This window comes from Saimiri boliviensis, chromosome 2 (genome assembly GCF_048565385.1).
Source record: "Saimiri boliviensis isolate mSaiBol1 chromosome 2, mSaiBol1.pri, whole genome shotgun sequence".
Classification (NCBI taxonomy): domain Eukaryota; kingdom Metazoa; phylum Chordata; class Mammalia; order Primates; family Cebidae; genus Saimiri; species Saimiri boliviensis.
In genome coordinates, this window is record NC_133450.1 from 115,690,764 (window position 1) to 115,706,882 (window position 16,119).

Here is a 16,119-nt window from a genome sequence, read left to right on the forward strand (position 1 = left end):
AATGAGAAACAACCCAGTGTATCCCAAATTACACAGACATTGTCTGTATATAGTATTCTCTTGGAATAATCAATACAGAATAAGATAATATAAGAACACTGGACTCAAAATTAGAAGACTGGAAATCAGCTCTTGGCTGTATGATGACACCACTACAGATTAGATCACTAAATCTCAATTTAGGGGTGGGGTAAAATTCTTAGCTTAAATTAGCTATGAGACCTCACATTAAAGAATTCTGTTACGCTTTCACGGCTTAGACCTGACCAGAGACTCTGTTTATGCGAAGTTGAGATCTCCTGAGAGAAAACATCCAAAGGTTTTGTCATTACCCACTGATTGCTTCGAAATGGTTTATTCTGCCCACTAACCACTCACAAACTTTGATAAGATAACAAAGACTAACTGCTGCTTACAAATGCTCATTTGATATTTAACTTGCTATTTTCTATTCAGGGCAAAATAACTGTCTTGAAAATAGTTTTTAATTCTCAGCCACAGTGAATAGGAGATGCCAATCAAAAGTAGCACTCTCCATTCGTAATTGATTTGCTATTCATTGCTGCTTTATTAACATACCTCATTCTCCTTTCCCTTTAGGAAATAAATAATCTGAAAGCAGATAATGATGCCCTAAAGATCCAACTGAAATATGCACAGAAGAAAATAGAATCCCTCCAGCTTCAAAAAAGCAATCATGTCTTAGCTCAAATGGAGCAGGGTGACTGTTCTTAGCCCAGAAACTCAAGGAGCACAATCTGTAAATGAGTATATAGTGGAGATCTCATTTCCAAAAGTGACTGTAACACACAGATCTGAGGAAGTTCAGACTGACCAGCTTTAAAACAGTACTTTAAAAGGAAAAGCCTCTGTTTATTTACCTAAAAGAATCCTAATGTGCAGCACTGTTTTCTCCTTCAGTCAGTTGACTCAAAGGGGGAAAACTAAAGAATGCAAAACTTTTGCTATTCATACTGCTGATGTTTATCAAAAGTATGTGATCTAAAACATGACTATCGTTTCCTGACAAGGGGGCATCTCAGTGGCCTGCCTGGCTGGTTATTCCTTAAAGCTAAAATCTCTGGAAAATGTATTTGCTTCCTACCCTGTTTTCTGTCAACAGACTTATTTTGTTCCAGCCAAAGCTTGCTTATAATAGAAAACTACCCATATCCCAAGAGTAGATTTCCTCTATATCCCAGCATACTTTGTAAACCCCGCCCCTTCCTTACTACCTCAGATCTAATTAGCCTATATACCCTCCTTCCTCACTACACTCATACACATGAGCATATCAACCTATGAGCGGATTTCTACCAATATAGCCACAACATTTTAGAGGCCTATTAAACAAGACATTATCCAACTGCAGGTCAACTCATAGTTGTAGCCTTACAACTTACAGTCGTCATAAAATAAGTAGTCAAATTAGGTACCTGAAAACATAGCTATTACCATCTTATATTACTGGTTAATTAAAATAAACATAATGCAAACATGTTTGTCCTTATATTACACAGTGGATGGAATTAGGAATTGATGGCTTTAAAATTAAAAAAAAGTCTGTGAAGAGTCTAACTCTTCATGCTCCATCTTCTGAAAGTCCTCTTATTGAACTGAATTTGTGCTTAACTGTCTTCACTATTACTACTGTTTAGAAATAAGCTAATTGGATCAGTGGCTTCAATAGCTGACTGTGTGTACATATGTATATAATATGTATATACAATATCAGGCATGTATGTGGCTTGGAATTTTGTTTCCTCCATAAAATGTGGAAGTGAATTAAACAAGTTTTAGTCATTTATACAAAGTCACAAATATAAAGTTCAGTTTGTCACAAGATTAGACTGCTCACAAGGTAAAACTATTGTTTGGCAACATCACAATCCTGTGAGTTTTCTATTATGAAGGTTAATAATAAATGGGCTCATTTAGTTGCTTGGGCAACTATTCACAAATTCCTTTGTCAGCCTCTTTTTAGTTCTCTTAAAAAAAAAATCATACAATCATTTTCCTTTTTCAAGGTACTTGGTTTCCATGCCTGAAAAGTCTGGTACCAGACTGACTGGAAATTCATAAACAAGCTGTCCAGTTGCCGAGAATATAATGTTAACAATTAAAAGTTCCAAACCTAAAGCCAAGAGCACCACGTCTTCATAGGAATACAAAGTATGTATACAGCATTGCTTACCTGGAGGATTCAGATCATTTAAGAATTCTCTTTGATGAAAGACCAGTTCCCATTTGCATTCCTCCTTGCACTGAGTTTTAGTGACATAGAACTAGGTTGCAGTTAGTGTTTCATTACATTATAAAGAAACATTTTACACACATATTTGCCCTTTTCTAAATCTAAATTCAGAAATACCCAAAGCAGGCCTGCTTAGGCCCACAAACTGGCATGTAAACTTAGAGTAACACTTTGTTACTTGCTTTTTATAGGACAAACGTTAGGACAAACTCTTAAAATTCATATTCTTCATTATTTTCCTTTGATACAGACCAAAGATGGACTACTTCAATTTTTTAAAACAGTCACAGAACACTTTTTTTTTTCATTCTTCCTACTTTCCATCCAAAATAAAGATCCCCACTGAGTTTTTATATAAATAATCTATAATCTGTAGGGATTCAAAAGGTTACAGCCCCTTTAGTCAAATTAGCAATGGCTAAACAGTATCAAGTACTGCAGAATTTACCACCGAAATGGACAAGAGCTTGAAACAGTTTCACCACAGGTCTTTACAGTCCAGCAAGGCCAAGGAGGTATAGTATAGTATACAAGTTAACAGTGTTCGTGTTGAGCAACATGGGGCTAGTGGGATCTACAGAAATAATGAGAAAAAAAGGTTTTGGTTTCTCAAGCCTAGTACAACTTTTTGCTTCTCACACTGACTTTAGTTTGGCCACGTATTTATCTGCCAAAACAAGGACAAATCTTGTTTTACTAACAGCAGGGTCACTTCTCATTTTCTTTGCTGACTCACCTTTTACTGACCAGTTGTGAATTTCTGTCTAAAAATGTATAATATAGAACTGCAAGAAAAAAACAAATGTACATATTGTAAAGTTTTTTGATACCTAATGTAAGTTTTCTTTGTGTAATATTTATACGATAAAAGACATTAGGATCCCTATAACATAAATGTCTTGTGCTTCTTCTATTTCGTGACTATGTAAACACTTTACCTGAATTTTTACTATAATCCACAGCTAAGACCATTCCCCTATTCTGTTAATCAAATTGAGTTTTCCTGGAAGGAAAGGCAAAGTAGCTATTCAGTTTAAATTTTTCTAAATCTTTTTACAACACAAAGAAGTAACAGTATAGGAATATTCAACCTCTTTCCACCTTATTCATAACTTAGAGTGGTCACTAAATATTAAGTCTATAAATACTTAACATTAAAGGAGACAGAACTGAGGTTGTCATTTCTCTGTGGCTTTTAATGCCACTGTTCCATCTAAACAAACTAGCAAGTAACGAAGAGAAACTGAAGCTACGGATAAAATTGGTAACGACAGTTCAATCCAGGTAACAGACCCCCCAGAGAAATTTATTTGTGGTCATGATTAGAGTGAACACAGATAGCCACAATTTTCCCTTAATCCCCAGCTAAATTTTTGTTTAACCAAACCAATGAAGAGAGAGGAAAAAATTCACTCAGATTCCCCTGTGGAATACTTCTAGAACATTTAGATGTGAGTGTATTTATCATTTGGACAGTTCATAATACTTCATACAAAGTAATGAAGTCATATGGACAACCTGGTCCTGAAGGAAAGATTAAACTACCTGCTCACCTCCCCCAATTTTCATCCCTCACTAACCTGTGCTCCTTCCAATCTATAGATAGTATCACTGCTCAGGACATTTTTCTGGTCACAAACTTTTTTTTAGGTTGTCGTGCCTCCTTTTGTCACAAATAAAGGTAATAAAATAAGATGTTTTTTATTTAAAATATTTTCCTTTTTCTGTTTAATGAGGTAGTTTCCCTGATCTGCAAAACAAAAGTAAGTTAGTTCAAAGAAAACCCTTGTTTCCCTTTTGATGCATGCTTATGAGTAATAGTGTGGTGATTATGTATAGACAGAATACATGCTCTTTATACAGTCCAGAGGAAAGGTCAGTGACAACTTTAATCCAGAAACTCCCAGTAAGATCATGTCTATACGTGCTTGTAGGTACTAGGCTGGACAAAGAAGAAAAAAGGGAAGGGCAATGATGTCGTAAAAAATGGAACCGAGAACCGGGCAAAAAAAGAATGAAAAGGAGATATCAGTTAGATTTTAGGAAGCAGAAGAGTGCCATTCATCATATTCCATGTTGTATTGCACTCAATTTATAAAACATTTTCACACTATGGCCTTTCACATTAGGCCCCAAATCCCTTTCCTGCTATTCTAGATACTGCTCAGCAAACTGTTCTACAAAAGAAATTTTTACTGAACAAATATCATGAAAATCCCACCTTACAGGAAAAAGTGAAATACTAAGATTCTACATGATTCAGCTTTTCATTCAATCAAGGTTTATAGGAATGTGTACCTAGGAGTGGTTTCAGCTCCAGCATGTTTCCAGGAGCAAGTGCTAAACTCTGATAAGAAATAAGTGACTGTAGTGAATAGCTCAAGCAGCACTCCTATAAAGGTACAAAGAAATCTTAGTGAAAACCTTATGAAACTGATAAACTATTGTTTCTGTCACAGTTACCATAAACCTTTAGTAGCAAAAAATTTGAAGTAGTTGTAAATCCCCCTTATCAGAAACTAATGCTAGGGGGGAAAAAAAGGCAGAAATGTAAAGGTTTTAAATGCAGATTTTTAAACGAATAACTCTAGAAATATTTTACTCAAATAGTTTTTTCTTACATAGTTTTTAAAAATTATTTTCAGAGTTCTTAGCTACTGATAAAGGTATTTTCTTAATTATGGGAAACCTTTTAGCTATCACAAATGAAATTAAGTCTTTTCATTAAACATATACACACAAAAAATAAATTTACAAATAACTAAAAAACTTTATATTTCCTACCTTGAACACATTTCTTCAAAGAGTTAGCTTGAAAAATACATGTCTAAGATTACAGAATATTCAATATTTACTTTTAAGGTTTTAACATTATATTAGATTTTATCACAGAGATTACCAAAACGACAACAAAAAAACCCTGCTAAACATCTAATACCACTTGTCCACTGGTAACAATTCAGCTATCAGTTGAGTTGGTTAGATCACAGAAAGTTGTTATGCAGAGGTACTGACCAGAAGCCTACAATGAGATACAGATTTTACGCTGAGATGGAAAAAATTTGTGACCAGCTCTTTTTCTTTAACTCTCTACACTAAGAGGAAAATGCGTTACTTGGCCTACATCTTAAAGCATCAAAATTGGCCCTCTGTAAGTTTTTAACAAATTGCATTTGTAGTTAGGTCTTTATGAAACAACCTGAGATGATGGCAAGTGTCTCATTCCTCATCTGACCAATGAGGACAAATCTCTCCTTGAGAACTAAGGTCGTTTCAACCCACAGCACCCTAACCTAGTGCCATGATTCAAATTCACAACTCTTGATAGCTAAGACTTTGCTCCAGCTGGCAAACCATATATAGCCATTCCCTAACTTTGTGTTTCCCAAATCTAGCTGTGAATCAGAATTACCAACAGATGCCTTAGCCCTACCATTGATATACTGAAGCTGGAAATTACTGCCTTAATCCTGTGTGATACAGGTCAGCCTGCCTTTTAATATTTGGATGTCTAAAGTGAGAATATAAATCATGAAGAGACCAGTTTATAGGACTATTTCTCACACCATCATGTAAAGTTGGTAGGTGTCTTTGCTCTGTTAAAGTATTTCTGACCTCAATCTTTAACCCTTTGCTTTGTCATACAAGATCATGAAGATTTCAAATCCAATTAGACAATAACTATGTACAGTAAAAAGTAAACTTGGGCTTCAATTAATGAAACTTTAACAGAAACATGGCTAGAGAGGAATCTCCTAAGAGAAAAAAATGATTCACAATGACTGCCTACTAAAAACATAACTGTAAGTGCCTTTCCCTATTTTGTAAAATCGAACGAAAAAACCCACAAAACACATGCACAGCAACACAGGTGAGGTGAGGCAAAAGGGTCTATATTCCTTTCCATTACCAGTGGGGTCATTTAAGTCTCAAACCTGAACAAAATACAGGTAACAATCTAAATTCAATCATGACAATAAAATACTTTCCATTTTCCAAGTTTGATGGTAATAAATATTTACAGTGTAAAAAATAATTTTTGTTCTTTTTTTGTTTTTTAAAAAGACACAACATGCTCAAGGGTACACAGAATATGGAAAAAGTCATCACTTCATTTGAGAGATCAACTGGTAGTAAAAAGCACTGTTCTTACATATTAACCAATTCAAGAATGGTATCACCAGGAAGTCTAACATGGTGTTTACCTCAAAGATGATATTCAAGTATGTTATTTAGAACACTATGTCTAACGTATCTATAAAGAAGCAAGCACTGCTATCTAGTTTTTGTAGTTTTTAGTATCTTCTATATCCACCTCCACCACCGCCACCACCACCACCTCCATATGGATCTCCATAGCCTCTTCCACCATAGCCCCCTCTTCCACCATAGCCCCCTCTTCCACCATAATCTCCCCTGCCTTGGAAACCTCCTCTACCACCTCCTCCTCCACCTCCACCTCCCCATCCTCCTCCCCCTCCCCCACCCCCTCCCCAACCTCCTCCCCCTCCCCAGCCACCTCTTCCTCCCCCGCCACCACCACCTCTACCACCACCTCCACCACCACCACCACCCCAACCACCCCTCCCACCACCGCCTTCTTGTCTCTTTTGCCAAGGGGGCATTTCTGGGGGTGGTGGTTCAATTTCATTCGGCCGGCCTCCCCTGTCAGGCACTCTTCCCATCAGCACCTGTATGAGAAACATTTCTTTTAGTTTCTAATATTTTAAAAGTTAAAGTTTACATAAAAGTTTCAAGTGATATTATCGTTTCTAGTAAATAGATGCCAATATTTAAGGACATGATCAGACATGACAGTGCAAATTAATATTAAAAATATTAAGTGCAAAAGGATAAGGAGAAATTTGTTAAAGGATACAAAACCACGGCTAGGTAGGAGGAATAAATGCTAGTGTTCTATACCATTGTATGATGACTGTAGTTAATATTTAGCTTCAAATCACTAGAAGGAGAATATTGAACATTCCCAACACAAAGAGATGACAAATGTTTGAGATGAGGGATATGCAAATTACCCTGCCTGATAACTAAACATTGTATGTATCAAAACATCACTATGTACCTCATACATATGTACAATTATTGTGTTTCAACTAAAAAAATAATTTTACTTCCTGTTTACCAAGTCTGAAGAAAAAAATGAATTTTTAAAAAAAGAAAATATGAAAAAATATGAAATATGTGTGATATATGACAAATTCCTTAGAATATTATTTTTAAATAATCTGAGAGAGTATTTCTGAAACTTAAAGCCTTAATTTTTTCTCTCTTAAATCTGTTTAGCAAATTCTGTAACAAATGTAGTACTCACTTCACTAAGAAATTTTTTTTAGGAAAACATTTTTTATGTATATAACGACATACCTTACATTCATTAACTTAATATCCATTTATACAATAACAACACTGGACTTTCCATTGCCACTGATTTGGTAATTGATTATCCAATAAAAGATTATATTTCTAAGCACATTTCATTTCAAAAACGTATGAAGTATATATGATAACATGGGGCCTTAATGAGGTCAGAGACTGATAGAAAAAGAGAGAAGGATTCTCAATGAACTACTTCTTTTAAAAAACTTAAGCTCATGTACTTTCAGTGATGATACTACTACCATATTACTATAAGGAAAACAGAGTTGATATAATTCATTTACTAAGCTTTACAATCCTTTCAAAAACAAACCAGGAAAGTTAAACTTAGTTTAAGTATCCAACCTTCTGTAGAAAGTAGCAGCTTTATATGGCATGAGCAGAGGAAAGATGGCGATAAGAAAGGTGTCATCTGCTCACCACAGACAAGGGGAAGCCAATAGCTTCCTGCGAGTGTCTTTCGGGAAGGAAAATAAAACAGCAACTGCTTCAACCAAAATGACCAATGAATTATACTTCCATTGATCCTCTAGTCAAAACCAAGTTTAGGAATTTATGGCACAAATGAAAGTACAGTATCCTCAATGTGAGACAAGGTTCTAAGTATGCAATGTTCTTTCAAAGGTGGCAATGATGTCCTAATTACCAAATCCAAAAACAGCCTTTCCTGGTTCTTATTCTCACTGGTTTCTCTACCAAACATGATATGTTGGTGGGCATATGTAGATGCCAGAACTGATCATAAGTCTACCCTCAAATAATGGGACCATAAATTATAAACCCAGAAGAGATGGCCAATGTTACTCATATAAATAGAACTCTTGATCCGGCAAGACTAAATTATAACCCAATGCAAGATATTAGGTAATAGATTTAAAGAGAGAACACTTTCAGAAGACAGGGTTGGGCCACAGTGGAGCAAAGAGGCGTTAAACACTGGTGATGCCTAACTTAGCAATGATTAGCAAAATGACTTTAAAAGCAACCATCCCTCTGAAAAGGTATCTTATCTCAAGCTACACTGAGTGAGAAGCGATGCTTTAAAATCATCCAAATCCCTTATTTCTGAGTTTTTGCTATTTCGTAAAAAGTTTCCCATGGAGTGCTCTACCTAAATGAAGAGGACATACCAGTCAATCTGACATAAACATTCTAAATTAGTTTGTTGTTACTGCTGTTGTCGAAAATTCAGACTCCTTGAGCGTAAGACTACTGTCAGAGAAATGGATGTATACTCAATCAGGAAAGAAAAGCTCAAAGAGGTTCAGTAACATGCCCAGGGTCATTTCTGTAAGTAAATAACAGAGTTAGGATGGGAACCCAGATTGGTTTGACTCTAAAGCATAAACTCCTCTTCCCTTTACACCAAGGATCTAAGGAATCTGTCAGTACTTGAAACAATTCCTAAAGATTCTTACTGACAAAAACTGTTACTTTTTGGAAGGAAGGAAAATAATTCTTGCTACAGCTTCGACAAAAGCAATTCTTAATTCCTCTACTTCAGATAATACTTTTATTTATGAATATACAAATTTAAGTGAACAAACACACACAGAAATAACATAACTAAGCCGAGACTGAACCCCCTCTGCAACTCTTTTTTTCTAGGCATTTACCAGGACATGAATGAAAAATAGATTAAAATCTATAAAAATATTAAATTGGATATTATCAATTCACTCTGCACTGTGCTGAAAGAAACACCAACCTTATTAATGGCACATGCGGTCTTCTCCCGGCTGGCACCACTACTTGTCCTAATGATCTTGGATAGATCTTCACGAGCAGCAAGTAGATGCGCCATTGTAATTGTCGTCTTGGGTGACAAAGCATAACGCTTAGGCTGATAAATTCTTGCTATATCATCTGTTTTTACCTAAATGACCAAAGTTAAAGAAAAAAAGGAACAAAAGTAAAGTTTAATTAAAGAGTGGAAACAATCATAATCTTAGGAAGGAAACAGAGATAACATATAACCAAGGAAATAGAAAAGAGCAAAAAATACCCAAATATCTGATAATTTATGAATTATTTAGAATAAATAAAATAGAACAACAGATATTAAATATATGTAACTATCAGCAATTTACTAAAAAATAACAACAAACAATTCTATTCATATTAACAAAAAATACCTAAAAAATGGTTTTACCAAAACCACATATAGGATGTTTAAAAGAGAAACATCAGTAAATCTTGCAAAAACAAAAGGATAACTTGTCTAAATGGTCAGAAATACCAAGTTTCTGTATGGGGACATTAAGTATTACTGTCAGTTTCCCCCCAAATTAACTTACAATCCTAGAGAAATAGTTTTTGAGAGAAAAAAAAAAAAAGAATCTAAATTTAAATCCAGAAACTCAATAAGAAAGAATAACAGCATTTTGAGAAAGAATCCTACCAAATATCAATGTGCTATAATATGAAATTATCATCATCTTAACAGTTAACATTTAATGAGCATTTATTAAATGTACCAGGATGCTGTTCACTTATTAAGGCATTATTTCTTTAATTCTCAAAACATCCTTTTAGAGTGGTTGGTTTTATTACCCCTTTTGCAGATGGGGAAAAAAAGTGAGGCATAAAAAGCTTAAGTTAGTTTCTCCAAAATATAGAGAGAATCCTAACTCTGCCCACTTACTAACAAAGGATTACCTGATCCCCAAGCACAGGTCTAGTATAGGTAACAGTGTGCTATCCTACCTCTATCTAATTAACTAGAACTTGGGGGGAAAAAAAAAAAACATTGATGAAATAGTATATTGAGACTCAGGGCCTCAAAAATCTATGAAAGCAACAAATGATAAAGGAGATATCAGAGATCAACGAGAAAAGGAAAGGATTATCTTTTAAACGGTACTGAAATGAACAGGTGGCTATCTGTAATAATAACAAAAATATGGCACACCATATAACAAAGGGAATTCCAAGGAGAATAAAGAGTTAACTGTTTGAGGTTTAATTTTAAAGTTTAACACAACTACATTATAAAAATTAAAATGTCTATGCTTCAAAAGATATAAAATAGAATCTAATGACAACTGGGGAAAATATTTTCAACAAATAATTCAACCAGCAAACTTCCTTTATATAGAAAAAGCTCAAACAAAAGGAAAACAGAACCCTACAGGAAAAAAAAAAAAAGACAAGATATATAAATAGAATTTTTTTAAAAAAGGAAATTCAAATGACTAATAAGCTTATGAAAAAAGTACTACTTTGCCAATAGTAAGAACAGACAAAACAAGTTAGTCTTTTTAAACATCAAGTTAACAATAAAATTGATAATGCCCTAACTATTAAAGAGACTAAGGTGGGACAAATTTCATTTACCTTGCTGGTAGGAGTTTAAATTCATATCAAATTACGGGAAAACATTTGGCCATGGGCAGCGAGAGCACTAAGAGACATAATCTTCAACACAGTAAACTTCCTTTAAAGAATCCACCATAACATTTTACTTTGAAATTTATATAAAAAATTATACATAGAAACATGCCTGATATTGTTAATACAGAAAAAAATGTATAAAATAAGAGAAGTAAATTATTGAATCACTAAATGATAAAACGTAATGCAGCCATAAGAAGGATACCGAAAGAAATTTAGTACTGTTACATGCTGCAACATGGATGAACCCTGACAACATTATGCTAATTGAAAGAAGCCAGATGCATAAGCCACATATTGTGATTCCGTTTATATGAAATGTCCAGAATAGGCAAATCCACAGAAACAGAGTATATTATAGTAATGGTTGCTAAGGCATGGGGGTAGGGAGTATTGAGCAGGACTGCTGAGGGTAGGTATGTCCTTTTGGGATGATGGAAATGTTATGGAATTACATATAGGGTTACACAACACAGTGAAGAGACAAAAAAAACAAAAACAAAAACAAAAAAAAAAACCCACTGAATTGTACACTTTAAAGAGCGGGCCATGGGATCTAGAAAGTAGTGAAGCGGCCAAGGATAGCCATACAAACAGCCGAAATTGCAATAGGTGGTACAAGTTTCTGAGAGAAAAAGTATACAGGAAATGAAGAACTCATTAGAAGACCTAATTTTTCAAAGTACTGTTTTTTAAAGAAAGCATTTTACCATATCGCAGAAATGCAATGCAAGAAAAAATAAAATTCATTGAGAAGCCTCTACGTAGGTCGACTAGCCCTCCAAAGATGTCTACATCCTAATTCCTGGAACTCTTGAATGTTACCTTGTAGATGCAGGTGTGATTAAGTTAAACATCTTGAGATGGAGAGGTTATTCTCGTTATCTTTGTGGGCCTAATATAATATGAGAATCCTCATAAGGGAGAGACAGGAGTGCCAGAGACAGGATAAGGCAATGTGACAATGGAAGCAGAGAGTGACAGAGAGAAAGGCTGGAAGATTCTACTGGGCTACTGGCTCTGAAGAGATAAGATGAAGCCAAGAGCTAAACTATGCAGGTGGCATTTAGAAGCCAGGAAATGCAAGGAAACAGATTCTCCCCTAAAGCTTCCAGGAAGAATGCAACCCTGCCAATACCTTCACTTTAAGATTGCCAATCTCCAAATTTGAAGAGAATAAAACTGTATTACTTAAGCTACTAAATTTGTGATAAACTTTCACGGCAGCCATAGGAAACTAATACATCACATGGAAAGAGACACCATGTGAAAGACAAGAAGGTAACAGAAGCACCACAGCAGAGAGTTAGCCCCAAAAACCCACGTGAGACAGTTATCTTGGATGTTTCAGTACACCCCAGGGACCAGCTGAATAAAGCTACATAAGTAAGGAGTCCTCAACCCCCGGGCTGCAGACTATTACTGGTCCACTAGGAACTGGGCCACACAGCAGGAAGTGAGCAGTGGTAAGCGAACACTGCCGCCTGAGCTCCATCTCCTGTCAGATCAATGGTGGCATGGAAGTCTCATAGGTGTGCGCGAACCCCATTGTGAACTGTGCATGCGAGGGATCTAGGTTGCACACTCCTTAGGAGAAGCTGATGCCTGATGATCTGAGGTGGAACAGTTTCATGCCAAAACCATCCCCCCTGCCTCCCCACCCTTTATGGAAAAACTGTCTTCCATGAAACCAGTTCCTGGTGCCAAAAAGGTTGAGGACTGCTGGCATAAGTGACCACAACTGATCTAACAGGGGGCAGAAGATCTAACTGGGGAAGAAGGACATAATCCAAAATACGTAAAAATAATAATATCTGAAATTCCACATGTAGTCAAGTAAAGTAATAGAAACTATTGTCCCACCTGAAATAACTAAAAAACTGGGGAATCCATGTGATGTGAACCAATGATGGTCAGACACTGCACACCAAGGAACATAGGACAATGATCCCTGAATGAGGAGAAGCCCTATAATTGTCTCAGCTCACTGCCTGGAGAGTTTGCAGGGTGGGAAGATGCAGGGTGGGGAGAGCGGGGGTGAGGAGTGATCCCAGACAAGGTAATGGATACAGATTAAAGGCATAAAATGGGAGTGATGGGAGACAGTCCTTTAGAAAGCTATCTGAAGAGATTCATATTTGGAAATGCCCTCACCTCCCAAACCCCTCTTCAACTGAAACACATTCCACATTCATCCAGTCTTAAGATACTCTAAAGACCTGTTGGCATCAGTATTACCTGTACCTATCCCTGCTGCTTTCTTGTTACATTGCTCACTATATCTATCTCATTATCTCATATGATGCCCCTTCTTTTATACATATTCTGGCAAATGTCAAAACAAATGTCAAATGTGGGGAAGAATTAAGTTATATGCGACAGGCATTTATACAAGACCAGGATCATCTTATAGGACCAGCAGTTGGCCTGGGCATGTGGATGATGAAGTGCAAATGTGGCATGGTTACATAACAGACAAGCACGCCAGAAGAGCTGTTATAGGCTACCACCTACAGGACACATACGGGAAAACAGCCTTACCTTTGCTCTATCAGACCATCCAAATGACTGGACTGTCACGTCTAATCGCTTCATTAACATTCGCCGGCGGCACTCATATTCACAGCAGAGGGCTTCATTGATTCTTTCCAGTTGTTCCTAAAAATGTGAGAGCAAAAATAATAAACTTTAGATTCTTTCACTCTGTAGAGAAAAGAAATCTGAAAACTGTGCTAAGTACTTTCTACTGAGTCAAAAGATACTGTACTTACTGCCCATTTTCTGTTCCCATGAGACTTTATGGTAAATGATTTAAATACTAAAGCATAACTGAAAGTACATTTATGATATCCAGAAGACATTAAACATATAAATTAAACTCCACCTATTGGTAGAGTATACCTTATCTGTAATCAAACATGAAACATGATACAGTAAAACATTTACCTGCTAAGCAATCTGGACCAATAAGTTAAGAAAATAGCCGGGCGCGGTGGCTCAAGCCTGTAATCCCAGCACTTTGGGAGGCCGAGGCGGGTGGATTACAAGGTCAAGAGATCAAGACCATCCTGGTCAACAAGGTGAAACCCCGTCTCTACTAAAAATACAAAAAATTAGCTGGGCATGGTTGTGCATGCCTGTAATCCCAGCTACTCAGGAGGCTGAGACAGGAGAATTGCCTGAACCCAGGAGGCGGAGGTTGCAGTGAGCTGAGATCACGCCATTGCACTCTAGCCTGGGTAACAAGAGCGAAACTCCGTCTCAAAAAAAAAAAAAAAGAAAAAGAAAGAAAGAAAACACCAGTAACTCGTCTTGCTGGCTTTGAGCCTCTGTTCTTTTCAAATCACAATTGTGCTAGAACATTGAGCACTATAAATATTCTCGGCCAGGTATTTTTAAAAGTTAATTAATAATTTAACTGAAGAAATGTTAGGACATATACTCCAGAATATCAATCCACTTTAATTCTACAAAATAATATATGCATGCTATGTATTGCAAAATAGATGTTCATTTATAAAATTAAGCCATGTTCACTAATTATAAAAAACTAATAACAAAAAGGGGAATTTACCGCCTGTTCCGAATTTAAATCAATTTTCAGCAGTGGTTTTCCCACATGATTTTTCTGGACTTTTGAGAGAATATCTTTCACCTAAAAGTAAATACAAAAGATGGTGGAAAATGTATAGTCCTAATTTAAAACAATCTTATTTTGTTTTAAAGTATTGCTCAGAACACTACAGAATAAAATATTAAAGTGAAATAATTAAAACATATCATCACACAGAACAATACCACTACGTTACAGAATATCTTCTTTAAAAAAGCACACTGTATTCATTCAAGCTATAGAACACATTCTTTCCCAGCATAAGAAAGAATATACACAAACAGCTAAAGGAGTACCTATTAAAATGTTCTACTATGAGAATCTGTGTCTTAGTGAAATAACTTCGGAGTTCCTACTTAAGACAGCACTTTTTTACTTCCTAGCAAATTTTCAAAAAAGTTACTAAAACCTTTGACCAGCACATTGATTTTTCTCAAATAAATACTATGTACACATTCCAGTTGCAAGTATTCTCATTACATTGTTCAGCAAGAAAACATAAGGGACAAGCCATCTCTCTCAATTATAGCCATCACATATATATTTTCATTACTTTTGCAAAGCCCCTAATTTAAATTACTTGAAACACTTTTATTTTGGTAAACAAGGTATTAGGCACTGACTTTTCCTTTAAGCAGTATCAGGGGTCATTCAGTAATTTATCCTACTAACAACAGGATTAATTTAACTTCCTAACTGGAGAATCCATCATTCGCTAAAGAAAGTATTTACAAAACCAAATGAAATATTTACAGTTTCTTAGTTTTAAGGTAACCAGAGGAAACAATCTAGAGTAGTTCAGATTTTGAGGCGCATGAAGCTTATTTAATATTAGGAGCACTCTTTAAGGAAAGAATTCAAAATCAGATTGGAAGCAGGGGTTGTAATGTGGAGTAATGAAAATGGGCACAGTTGAGGTTTCTTCTGAGGGTAATGGAAAAGTTCTAAATCCGAGTTTTGCGATGGTTGTTCAACTCTGTAAATGCACTAAAATTCACTGAACTATATAAATAAAATGGGCGAATTTTATGGCATGATTACATTTCAAAGCTTTTTAAAAAGCTTAGAAAGAACCTGTGCAAATAAGAGACCCCGAACTTCAGCTTTAGTAGCTTCACACCAAATCTACCTCTACAATGATACACTTTCTGTACTGATAAATTGGTTTATGTTTTAAAGAAATTATTAATTTATTTTCTTAAAATGGACCATTTCTGTAGATTCTCCAACTATGGTAAATATCTCTAGTTTTAGATTTTTTTTCATACATTTTAAGAAGTATGAGTTGTAACCCCTCACTCCAGAGGAATTTTGAATGTATACTTGTAGTTTGTTATGTGTAATCACATTCGGCTCTATTCCTAGGATTCAACATAATAGTCTTAAATAAATTGGAAAATTACTTGTTATAGAGTAAGTTATAGAGTAAGTTAAGGGCACAGGCTCTGGAGTTGGACTACCT

General features: G+C 35.6%; 2 protein-coding genes across 4 annotated transcripts in view; one reads left to right on the forward strand and one right to left on the reverse strand.

Annotated features, from left to right (window-relative positions):
• RASGRP1 (RAS guanyl releasing protein 1) overlaps positions 1-1,496 on the forward strand; it is an 81,946-nt gene extending 80,450 nt beyond the window's left edge. For all 3 annotated transcript variants that reach the window (XM_039462896.2, XM_074394109.1, XM_074394112.1), the window contains one exon: positions 601-1,496. In XM_039462896.2, coding sequence (XP_039318830.1) covers positions 601-735 — 135 coding nt within the window. In that variant the 3' untranslated portion in view covers positions 736-1,496. The remainder of the gene's footprint in view (positions 1-600) is intronic.
• Positions 1,497-6,126: 4,630 nt separating this feature from the next.
• FAM98B (family with sequence similarity 98 member B) overlaps positions 6,127-16,119 on the reverse strand; it is a 28,101-nt gene continuing 18,108 nt past the window's right edge. Inside the window, exons 5-8 of the mRNA XM_039462897.2 lie at positions 14,619-14,699; positions 13,586-13,702; positions 9,360-9,527; positions 6,127-6,945 (exon numbers count right to left, since the gene is read on the reverse strand). Coding sequence (XP_039318831.1) covers positions 6,550-6,945; positions 9,360-9,527; positions 13,586-13,702; positions 14,619-14,699 — 762 coding nt within the window. The 3' untranslated portion in view covers positions 6,127-6,549. The remainder of the gene's footprint in view (positions 6,946-9,359; positions 9,528-13,585; positions 13,703-14,618; positions 14,700-16,119) is intronic.